This window comes from Abramis brama (genome assembly GCF_963993115.1).
Source record: "Abramis brama genome assembly, chromosome: 20".
Classification (NCBI taxonomy): domain Eukaryota; kingdom Metazoa; phylum Chordata; class Actinopteri; order Cypriniformes; family Leuciscidae; genus Abramis; species Abramis brama.
Window position 1 is genome coordinate 30,098,459 of NC_139982.1, and position 12,831 is coordinate 30,111,289.

The window sequence follows — 12,831 nt, forward strand, 5'->3', positions numbered from 1 at the left end:
TAGACCCTGGACTGATGTACACAATAGCCTGGGAGATCTAGAGATGATCAGTCTAGATGGTTCTTGTAGGGTTCCTGAAACTATAGTATCGATCTAGACGCTGGAGTTCCTGGTCTTGTCTTCTCTGTGCTGGTGTTTATAGTAGGAATACTGGAGGCGTGTGGGAGAGGAGGGCAGACGATCCTCTCATCTCTCGCTGCACGTGTAACAGCACTATCAAACTTTTCTTAAATATAAAGCTTCTTTATTGGCATCGATGGTCCCATGAAGAACCTTTGCACTCTTTATTGTGGGAAAAGATTCTTAAATTATTAGTTTAGATTTAGAATGACTGTGAAACCTTTATTTATAGTTCATTTATTTTAAGTTCGCTCATTTACTCGCCCTCATGCCGTTCCAAAAGCCATGTGACCTTCTTTCATCTGTGGAACGTGAAAGGTGATGTTTAGCCGAACATCTGATCTTCTGCTTTTAATACAGTGAAATAAAGAAAGCATTTTAAGTACAATAAAAGTATTTAATACAACTTGTGCGCTATATTGAATTAGCTTTTTTTTGTTCTTTTTTCTGTTTGTTTAATTTTTAGTATTTTTAAGTGCTTTTAGTTTCTAGTTTTTTTTTAAATATTACTATTTAGGTTTAATTTATTTTTATTTCCGTTTTAGTTTAAAATTTTAGTAATTTTGTTATGTGTTTTTGTAATTTTTCTTAATGTTGTTATTATTTCTTTTTAAATCTTACTGTTTAGGTTTACTTTTCTTATTCCCAGGGTTCCTTCACATTTCCCATATCAAAATTCCATACTTTTCCAGAGTCAAATTTCCAGCCTTTTCTGTGGATTTTTCAGACCATATTTAACATCTGATAAATGGTTTTAAAATCCAGCTGTTATCATGCATGTTACATTCTGACTATGAATATTATGTTGCCAAATTATTGCCGGACTATTATAGCTAGGTTCTATAGCTCATAAAAACATTGACAAATTTAAAAAAATCTCACATTTAATTCTATTATTAATTGAAATTTACTGGCAAATTCTGAGTGAAAATAGTATTTTAAAAAAATTCCCGGTGTACTCCGTTTTGCTTTTTTCCATACTTATGAGGGACATGGACATTATAAAAGTCCATACTTTTCCCATACTGAGTAGAAACACTGTATTTCAATTTATAATTTTAATAATAACTAACTAATTTTTAGTTAGTTTTTACTTATTTCAGTTAAGCATTTCTAATTTTAGATTGGACGTTTGTGAGTGTTACATGTTCCCTGGCTTTGTGTTTTTTGCTTTTGCTATCTGGACTTTTATTTTGAAGTGTATTTTCTGTTTAGTTCTTGTTTTGCTTTGTTTCTATAGTTACCCTTGTTTGTTGCCATAGTGATTGATTACCCTCACCCATCCTAGTTAGCCTCTAGTTAGCTAACCAAAGGCAGGTGGAAACAGAACAGAAAACACTGGGATATAAAACCACAGGATAACCAGATGCTAACTAGGAACAGGTGAGGGTAATCAATCACTATGGCAAAAAAAAAGTGAAACTATATATACAACACTGGGAACAGAAAATACACTTCAAAATAAAAGTCCTAATAGCAAAAACAAGAAACACAAAACCAGGGAACATGTAACAGTGGGAAACGTACACAAAATTAAGTCATTATCCTCTAAAAACCTTCTCTTAAAAGCTTGTACAATCTGCTAAACATCTTCTTTTATGTTTAACTAAAGAAAGAAAGTCATTAAGCTTCAGAACGATATAAGGATGAGAAAATTATGCCTTTATTTCCTAGGTGTTTTAAACCATGTAAACAATCCAATAAACCAATGAAAGCAGACATTAAGATTAATTTCTTCATAAAATTGGTTGTTTCTATTTTAACAGGTTGCTCAAAGCACAGTTTTAATTGCGCAGTAATGCGTTGTCTAGACAGGTCGTTTTAATCCTGCTTCCGATTTACTGCATTTATTCCTCTCTGGACAGTTTGTGCGGAGGCGTACAACCCTGATGAGGATGAAGAGGAGAGAGAACCCAGGGTGAGTGGCCTCTCAGAACAGGCTTTTGAAATGAGAGATTTTCCTCTTTTATGCATTTCTGTGGCATCTGCTGCCCAGTATCCCACAATGCTTTGCTGTGCACTTCAGGTCACTTACCCCAAAACAGATGAGCAGAGACAGAGACTACAGGAAGCCTGCAAAGACATCCTTCTGTTCAAAAATCTGGACCAGGTAAGATGATGAACACTTCATGAGATGATAAGACGCCATTTTCTTTATTTTAACAACATGTTTTGGTGAATTTGTTGTCAGACAGACACTAAGATTAACATGGATGGGTTGTTGCTTAGTTACTTCTAGAAAAAAATTGCTAAAATATTGAAAGATTGATAGAAAAAAAATGAAGATTCCCATAAAAACAAATGTGACTCATTATGTGTGTTGAAGGAAATCAAAAATATCCCAAAATTAAACTGTCATAATTTACTTACCTCGTTGTTTCAAACCAGTGTTATTTTAATATTATTATTATATTATTAATATTTTGAATTAGCATTTATTTTCTTTCAATTTTAGTTTAATAAAACTAACAAAAGCACATAAAATAACTAAAAATGTGTTTTTTTATTTATTTAATTATTTATGTATTATTATTATTATTTAAATATTTATGTTTATTATTTCAGTTTTTGTTTTGTTTTTATTTCCAGTTAGTCATTTCAGTGCTTCAACTTAAACTTATTTCAGTTAGTTTCCAAGGCAACATTTACATTTTTTTCATCTAACATTTATATTTGATTTGATTTCAGCTTTATTTCAATTAACAAAAAACATTTTGAATAGTTTTAGTGTTAGGGAACCATAATAACCCTGTTCCAAATATGACATAATTTTTTATTAATAGTTTCATTCATTTAAAAAATTTTTTTTTTTTTAATTAAGTAAGTTTTAAGTTTCAGTAATTTTGTTGTGTTTTTGTAATTTTTTTAACATGTCTATATAGTTTTTATTAATATTAATTTCAGTTTTAGTTATTTTAGTGGTTCAAGTTAAAATAAAATTGATTAATCGCATCTAACATAAAAGTTTGTAAATATATATATATATATATATATATATATATATATATATATATATATATATATATACAGTCACACACACACACAATAATAAATATATATATATATATATATAACAACTAGATGCGATTAATCATGATTTGACAGCACTAGTTTTTATAAATATTTTATTTCCGTTCATGTTTATTTAATTTCAAGTAACAAAATGTTTTTATGGTTTTAGGAACAAACCAAAATGTATGTAGTTATTCACCTGAAATCTGTTAAATATCTCCTTTTATATATGATGGAAGAAATAACGATGCCAGAGGAGTCAATTAGGCTCTCTTTAACACGAGAAAGGCTCATATATGTTTGCTCTCGGAATGAACAGGAGCAGATATCCCAAGTCTTGGATGCCATGTTTGAGAAGGTAGTGGTGACAGGAGAGCACATCATTGATCAAGATGACGATGGCGACAACTTTTACGTCATTGAGAGGTAAACTGGATTCATCTCTGCATCGTAATGCTGGAGTTTAAACCTGTCTGACATCGATATCTTGTGTTCGTCATGCAGGGGCATGTTTGACATCGAGCTGAAAGCAGAGGGCACCACGCGGGTGGTGGGATCTTATGACAACCGTGGGAGTTTTGGAGAGCTGGCCCTCATGTACAACACGCCAAGGGCCGCCACCATCATCGCTACCTCACCTGGAGCCCTGTGGTGCCTCGTGAGTGATTCCTGTCATCATTTACTCTCGGGACCGTCCAAAGCCATGTGACACACTTTCTTCTGTGGAAGATAGTTTCATAAATATTCAGTGGCGTGAATCAAGTGCAGTTACAGTACATCACTTTCTAAGTGCTCAGATTGGTTTCACATCTTACTAGTTGCTTATTAGCATGCATATTACTAGGATATTGGTTGTTTATTAGTACTTAAAAAGCACATATTAATGCCTTATTCTGCATGGCCTTATTCTACATCCTTTAATTCTACCAATACCTAAACTTATCAACTTCCTTTCTATTAATAAGCAGTAATTAGGAGTTTATTGAGACAAAAGTCGTAGTTAATAGTTAGTTAATTGTGAGAATGGGCTTTATGCACAGCTACACTACTTCCTGAACTTCAGCTAGCTCTTTGTTTCCTGTCTGCCATTATTGGACAAACTGATTAATCCAGGTGTGTCTGATTATTGTTACTGAGGTCAGGCACACCTGGATTAATCAGTTTGTCCAATAATGGCAGACAGGAAACAAAGAGCTGTCTGAAGTTCAGGAAGTAGTGTAGCTGTGCATAAAGCCCATTGGACCCTAAACTAAAGTGTGACCCTTATTTTTTTATGGAATATTGCCGTATTCATTATAATTTTTTATCCGTGCACATTTTTATTAATGTAATCTTTGAACAAAATAACTTCCCCTCCCTCTTGCAGCTCTTCTCTTCTCTGATGACGAGGGCGGGGCAACCTGTCACTCACATGAGATCCACCAATAGCAAACCACAACCATCCAATCAATTCCCCACAAGCCCCGCCCCTACATTTGTTCTTGTTCCAGAAGCCGTCACGATAGGGAAGAGAAGGCTATCGCTAATTCCGTTTCATGTCGACTTTAAGCAATTTTACAGTAAAATCACATGCTAAATGCCTTGTTTTCTTCTCAAAGAGCATTATGTGTGTGTTGTGTTAGAGCGCCCTCTGCTTTTCATTGCAAGTATTGAAATTAAAGAACTATCCACCTTTTTCCTAACAAGCCAACTGCGTTTTTGATTATGGGAGGCATTTCCACTCAAAAAGACTAAAACAAATCATTTCAAATCATAAGGTTGCGCTACAAATAATCCTTGTTTTGTCAGGAGAATATCGTAACAGTGTTTTAATGTGACATGCTATAACAACAATATCTATGGCAACAGCTCTTCTTTTTTCCTTTGTATTCTGCTGTAACATTATGAAAAAAAGACATTTTTATGATAAATCCCAACCTATGTTGCATAATACAGACATATACAGTATTACATATATTACGGGGTTAATCATGGTCTGTGGTAGTAATTTTGTTAATGTTTTTACACTTTTAAATGTCCTTTTAATGTTCAACGGTTGAAAAGTGAGAAGAAAAATGTCATCCCATTGTCCCACGGTTTTTGAAAATGCCTATTATTGCATTCATTGAGCGAAACTTTCGCTGATTGTTTACAATTTACCGAAAAGGAAGTTACTCCCTAATTTGTGCAAAGGATAAAGACTCAATCCCTCTTTCTCTGCCTTTTGGTTGTTTTTTTGGTGTAAAATATTGTTTTGTATTTTTCTTTGTTTAAATGGATCAGGATCGATTGACATTCAGAAGGATCATCTTAAAGAACAACGCGAAGAAAAGAAAAACGTACGAGGCTTTCATCGGAACCCTTCCTCTGCTCACGTCACTGGAGGTTTGAACACACACACACACACACACTTTACTTCTGCACGTGCAGTCCTCTTGTTGATTTCATGAACAAACGTGTCTCTTGTTTTTAGGTTTCAGAGAGAATGAAGGTTGTTGATGTCTTGTCGACCAAAGTGTACAATAGTGGGGAACAGATCATTGCTCAGGTTAGTGTGACAGAACTAATAATGAAAATATTTCGACCAATTATTACGGTTCCCACAGTCATGGAAAACCTGGAATTTTTAAATTAGTGATGTCTGATTAAGGTCTGAAAAAATCATGCACATTTCTTTTTCTGTTTAATTTCTGCATCTATGCTTGAAACTAAAATATTTAATGAGATTTGAGTACAAATTATGAGTTCAACGTGTATAAAATGATTTTTAACAATTGGAAAAATCATGAAATAATGGCTCATCCAATCAGATTTTAGTGATGGTGCTATATGTTATACACTTCCGTTCATATGTTTGGGCTCAGTACGATTTTTTTATGCGAAATTAATACTTTTATTCAGCAAGGACACATTAAATTGATCAAAAGTTACAGTAAAGGCCTTTATAATGTTTAATGCATCTTTCTATTCATCAAAGAATCCTGAAAATATCTATTGCAGTTTTCACAAATATATTAAGCAGCACAACTGTTTTCAACATTGATAATAATCAGAAATGTTTCTCGAGCAACAAATCATCATATGATAATGATTTCTGAAGGATCATGTGACACTGAAGACTGGAGTAATGATGCTGGAAATTCAGCTTTGATCACAGGAATAAATTACATTTTACAAATATACCAACATACAAAACAGTTGTAATAATATTTCACAATATTTCTGTTTTTTTTACTGTATTTTTGATCAATAAATGCAGCCTTGGTGAGCAGAAGAGTCTTCTTTAAAAAATCGTACAGACCCCAAACTTGTAAACGTGTATCTGCAGTGCTTAGTGGTTATCCTTGTTTTCACAGGGTGATTTGGCAAACAGCTTCTACATCGTAGAGTCAGGACACGTTAGGATCACTATGAAAAGGAGCAAGGTGAGGCAAAAATGTGTTTTAACAAAGAATCACTGTTTACAGCACATTTCAGTCATTATGCATCTTAATAAACCAATATGCCTTTCAGCTTTAAAAGGTTCACATGCATGACATTCCGGTGTCATTACCTCTCTTTTAGTCAAAAAACGATGCTGAAGACGAGGAGGTGGAAATCGCCACATGCTCCAGAGGGCAGTATTTTGGGGAGCTGGCGCTCGTCACCAACAAGCCACGGGCGGCTTCTGCATATGCCATGGACAACGTCAAATGCTTAGGTAATGAATTATAATTATACATTCACTGGTCACTTTATTAGGTACACCTGTACAACTGCTCGTTAATGCAAAGATCAGCCAATCACATGGCAGCAACTCAATGCATTTAGGCATGCAGACACGATCAAGACGATCTGCTGAAGTTCAGACTGAGCATCAGAATGAGGAAGAAAAGGGATTTTGAACGTGTCATGGTTGTTGGTGCGAGACGGGCTGGTCTGAGTATTTCAGAAACTGCTGATCTACTGGGATTCAGAGTGGGAACAGAGGAAATATCCAGTGAGCTTCAGTTCTGTGGGAAAAAATGCCTTGTTGATGCCAGAGGTCTGAGGAGAATGAGCAGATTCAAGCTGATAGAAAGGCAACAGTAACTCAAATAAGCACTTGATACAAGAGTATCTCTGAGCACACAACACCTCGAACACTGAAGCAGAAGAGCATCTCTGAGCACACAACACCTCGAACACTGAAGCAGAAGAGCATCTCTGAACACACAACACCTCGAACACTGAAGCAGAAGAGCATCTCTGAGCACACAACACCTCGAACACTGAAGCAGAAGAGCATCTCTGAACACACAACACCTCGAACACTGAAGCAGAAGAGCATCTCTGAACACACAACACCTCGAACACTGAAGCAGAAGAGCATCTCTGAACACACAACACCTCGAACACTGAAGCAGAAGAGCATCTCTGAACACACAACACCTCGAACACTGAAGCAGAAGAGCATCTCTGAACACACAACACCTCGAACACTGAAGCAGAAGAGCATCTCTGAACACACAACACCTCGAACACTGAAGCAGAAGAGCGTCTCTGAACACACAACACCTCGAACACTGAAGCAGAAGAGCATCTCTGAACACACAACACCTCGAACACTGAAGCAGAAGAGCATCTCTGAACACACAACACCTCGAACACTGAAGCAGAAGAGCATCTCTGAACGCACAACACCTCGAACACTGAAGCAGAAGAGCATCTCTGAACACACAACACCTTGAACACTGAAGCAGAAGAGCATCTCTGAACACACAACACCTCGAACACTGAAGCAGAAGAGCGTCTCTGAACACACAACACCTCGAACACTGAAGCAGAAGAGCGTCTCTGAACACACAACACCTCGAACACTGAAGCAGAAGAGCATCTCTGAACACACAACACCTCGAACACTGAAGCAGAAGAGCATCTCTGAACACACAACACCTCGAACACTGAAGCAGAAGAGCATCTCTGAACACACAACACCTCGAACACTGAAGCAGAAGAGCGTCTCTGAACACACAACACCTCGAACACTGAAGCAGAAGAGCATCTCTGAACACACAACACCTCGAACACTGAAGCAGAAGAGCGTCTCTGAACACACAACACCTCGAACACTGAAGCAGAAGAGCATCTCTGAACACACAACACCTCGAACACTGAAGCAGAAGAGCATCTCTGAGCACACAACACCTCGAACACTGAAGCAGAAGAGCATCTCTGAACACACAACACCTCGAACACTGAAGCAGAAGAGCATCTCTGAACACACAACACCTCGAACATTGGCATAAACAACATGGATCCATCCGGCCTTGTATGAGCAGTTCAGGCTGCTGGTGCTGTAATGGTATTTTCTTGGCACACTTTGGGCCTTTAGTGTCAATTGAACATTGTTTAAACGCCACAGTCTACCCAAGTATTGTTTCTGACCATCTCCATCCCTTTAAGATCACAGTGTTTTCATCTTCTGATATCTACTTCCAGCAGGAGAACACACATATCACAAAGCTCAAATCATCTCACACTGGTTTCTTGAACATGACAGTGAGTTCTCTAAACTCAAACGTCCTCCACAGTCACCAGATCTCAATCTAATAGAGCAGTTATGGGATGTTCTGGAACGGGAGATTCACATCATGGATGTGCAGCCGACAAATCTGCAGCGACTGCGTGATGCGATCATGTCAATATGGACCAGAATCTCTGAGGAATGTTTCCAGCATCTACAGTATGCCACAAAGAAAAGGGGGTCCAACCCGGTAATAGCAAGGTGTACCTAATAAAGTGGCCGGTAAGTATAAATCATATGACATAACGTATGTATCGCATCTGCACATGAGGTCATTCACCTTGTGTTTTACAGTAATGGACGTGCAGGCGTTTGAGAGGTTATTAGGCCCCTGCATGGACATCATGAAACGGAACATTGCGAATTACGAAGAGCAGCTGATCACGCTTTTCGGGAGTCACATGGCAATAGAGGAGCAGAATGCATGAAATCAGTTAATCAATAAACATCGCAAACTTTAAATGCAACATGAAATGATGAGAAAATGGTAAGTAGAGGGCCGTCATCATGGTCAAGAAATCATGTTAACATACTGTAGGTCATAAGCTTGAAGTTATTGTTTTGCATTCACAGATGTGAAACTCCGGTGTGTGTCAATGATCATGATTTTTTAGATGTGAAAAGCCAAATGTGAGCATTTTCCTCCAGGGTACATGAGGGTTACAGGGGTTTCCTCACGTTTTTCGGTTTGGGGATTTGGTACTGGTGTGTTTATTCGAATCTTTCTAATTTTTTAAACATGGTTTGTGTTTCTTTCATGTTACCGATGCTGCATCTTTTACAGTGACGTCCACATAAAGACCGAATTGTTGCCATATACAGCACAGTGAGATGTTAATTCATTCTTTTAAAGCTAAACTTCTGCATTTTGAAATCTACAGGTTGTCAGTGTTTTCAGTGTTATGTAAGTCATTTTTACTGTAAGCCATTTTTGACTAAATTAATGAATGAATTCAGCAACTGAGCTCTGTCCACTTGCTTCATGAACTGCATTTTGATGACACCTGTTACAGAAAAAGGAAACAATTATGGACTGTTCACGCCAAGAGTTTAAAGTGCCCCATAATGCTTTTTTGCATATTAGCTTTCATGCCGTGTGTAATATAGTTTTGCCGTTTGTTTATCGAAATAATGGATTCTGAACTGCTGAAATGAGTTATCAGTATCTAATTTCCTGTTACATTCCTAAGTAACAACGTAACAAATTTGCATATTGCCAGTCTATGCTCTTCATTGGCTGCCCGCGAACAACGTCAACTTTGCCCCGCCCTCAAACGCTGTAGTAGTGTCTGAGACTGAAAGAGTTTGGTTCGTTTGTTGACATGTCGAGAAGACGCTGTTTTCCACTTTAATACACTTCAAAAGGATGAGACTCGCTGTGGAATTGATACGGAAAACCGACGCGTTGTTACTGTTTGTATCAGTAGGCGTGTTTCCATTACAGATTTGCGCAAAACTTTTGCGATTTTTTTTTTCTAAATGTCGACAAAAAAACTATTTCGAAATGACGTCGTTTCCATTAACCAATGTTATGCGACTAAAACTTCATTTTTTCCTCTCGCAATAAGTAAAATCATTCCAAAACCCATGAAAACGGACGTTGGTAGGTTTATATACTAATCTCAGCCACTGCACTAGCCATTATTATTAATCAAAGGACATCATGTGTGTTTTCAAAGCATTAATGGTACCTCATATGAGGTGTTTCTGGGTGTTTCTCCCTCATATCTGCTTCGAGATCTTGATTGTAGCATTTATTTGAGGTTTAGAATCCATTATTCCTGTAATTCTTTTGTCTTTTATGAATTTAATAAAGAGCTCTGTCTCGTATTCTGTCAAAACACACCGCGTCGTCTACGTCAGGTGACCTGTAAATGCTCAAAAACGGTTTCCATTGCAGTTTTGCGAAATATTTCTTTTTCGAATTGCCTGAAAAACCACCTCATGCGAGCGCAAAAACTTTTTTGCGATAAATGCAAGTTTTTGCGAAATTGACGTGTTTCCGTTGAGCGTATTTTCAATTCTCAATTTCAATTTGCGCAATTTGAAGGGTAATTGAAACGCGACTACTGTGTATCAAGGAAGCCTCCGGAGCTGAAATTCAGATATGGTAATAGGTGTTTCGTTTTCAGCATGCGCCAGCCAATCACAACAGACTGGGCCATCTAACCAATCAGAGCAGAGTAGACTCGAAGAAGGCGGGGTTAAGAGAGACTGAATCTTTGAACTAACCGTTTCAGACTCTTTGAGAAATTAGTATATATAATGAGAAAAAGTGTTTTTTGACTGGATGCTGGTGCAACTTTTGTAGAAGACCTACAGAAAAAAATGTGAAACTTTTAAAATAGCATAATAGGGCACTTTAAAGTCAACATAAAAACTCAAATAAACATAAATACTTAGTGTACATTAATCAACAACTAAAAAAGTTTGTACATAAAAAAAATTCTCAATGCCTATGAAACATTTGTTTTCAGCTGATGTCACAAATGTATTCTGGTATGGATGTTTTTTCACCATCCAATCAATTCTGATGGATAAAATCAGGCCCCACCCATTTTTTTCTTGTTGAATATCCTATTTAACTGTAAAATGGTCTGCAAACTGTTTCACGCTGACTTTTATGCTCGATTTTCATTACACTCCCATGAGTTCGTATCCGATCAGACTGATTGTGAATACAATATGAGAAGAGGACATAGAGATGCACAGACTCAATTACATGAAGAAATGAAAATGCATTTTGAATATTATTGCACTTTGATGCCAGTGTCATGACAGCTCTACTGTACATGTTTTCAATTCCTTATTTTTGCACAGTCTTTTAGGGAAGCTCCTCATTGTCACGTATAAATAGTAGATATAGACATTGTGTACCTTTACTTTTAAAATGGTGTAGCAGATTTTTATGATTTGTTCACATCTTCAGTGCTTTTATTTTGTTTTTTAATACTTCACGTTGAATTAAGATCGACATGCACAAATAGTATGTTCACATTTGTTTTCTAGAAGCTCAAAAACGTACCAATGACATTTGCTTTATCTGAATGATTCCTCGTTTTTTCCTGTGTATATTTGTGAGTTTCTTTCTTTCTGTGTTTATTTTGTTTTTGGAAGCTTTTGGCATTTTGATAATGTTCTTCAGAGCACTTGCTTTATTGTTCATTTCTGCAGTATTTGGACACTGTTTTTCTCTATCTCTTGATGTATGAGAAGTTCGTCCTTGTTGATTGGATCTTTTTACTTCACAGCAAGTCATAAGCATTACTAGTATCCATTTCTTCCTAAAGCATTACTGAAGATTCATTACTGTCTACCTCTAATATAAACAGCTTAGCCATCATCATCATCACCTCTTCCCATGTAGATCCCCACAGGTTTGTCTCTTGGTAAACTAACCTGTAATGAATCCCTAAACCATATCTGTGTGTCAGTGTAACTTTACACAATTTCTACCCTGTTCATTGGGGGGGAAAGACTTTTAATTGCTGATCAGTGCTCATTTCTGTACCATTTCTGTGAATTTCTGCCGCATATAATTGAGAAGTCGCTAATGCTTTTTATGTCCTGAAAAATGGATCAAAGGTCTACAGTCTCTTGGTGCAAGAGAACCCAGTATTATAACGTCAGTTATATTTGACTTTCCATTCAAATAAAGAACAATTTTGTATTTAAATCATGTTGTGATTATTACAACTAAATTGTGAGAGTGTGAGCATTTTATTCCTATGCTGAAATTATTTATTTTCACTTATGCATATTATGACCTCGCTGAGTAACATTTACATAGAAATGCCATAAAAAATTTAACTTCCTCATATGGATGTGATATTTTTGTGTTTTATATCGTTAATTGGGTCCATAACCTGCATTTATGCCTCGAACCAACAGCCATTTCACTTTAAATGAGCTGTAATAAATCCAAATGAGAGGACCAATCTTTGTTTTATGTTTGTTTACAACGTCTTAAGACAATACATATCTCAAGACCCCATTTAACAACGAAGGAGGGTCTTTCATATAAAATGTGCCGTCTCAACCAATGAAATTCGCGGCTGATGTAACGGGCATGGAGAACTGGCCAATCACAAACACAATAACAAACCCATCCATGTCTATCCCAGTGTCCAAGCGACTAGCCAATCGCGCTTCGAGCTCACCAAACTGACGTGCGT

At 36.7% G+C, this 12,831-nt stretch overlaps 1 protein-coding gene across 1 annotated transcript in view; it reads left to right on the forward strand.

Moving 5' to 3' along the window:
- prkar2b (protein kinase cAMP-dependent type II regulatory subunit beta) overlaps positions 1 to 12,332 on the forward strand; it is a 16,607-nt gene extending 4,275 nt beyond the window's left edge. Inside the window, exons 3-11 of the mRNA XM_084094197.1 lie at positions 1,986 to 2,038; positions 2,147 to 2,230; positions 3,452 to 3,558; positions 3,637 to 3,790; positions 5,395 to 5,496; positions 5,585 to 5,659; positions 6,468 to 6,536; positions 6,676 to 6,811; positions 8,951 to 12,332. Of these exons, the coding sequence (XP_083950323.1) occupies positions 1,986 to 2,038; positions 2,147 to 2,230; positions 3,452 to 3,558; positions 3,637 to 3,790; positions 5,395 to 5,496; positions 5,585 to 5,659; positions 6,468 to 6,536; positions 6,676 to 6,811; positions 8,951 to 9,084 (914 nt within the window). The 3' untranslated portion in view covers positions 9,085 to 12,332. The remainder of the gene's footprint in view (positions 1 to 1,985; positions 2,039 to 2,146; positions 2,231 to 3,451; positions 3,559 to 3,636; positions 3,791 to 5,394; positions 5,497 to 5,584; positions 5,660 to 6,467; positions 6,537 to 6,675; positions 6,812 to 8,950) is intronic.
- The last annotated feature ends 499 nt before the right edge of the window (positions 12,333 to 12,831 follow it).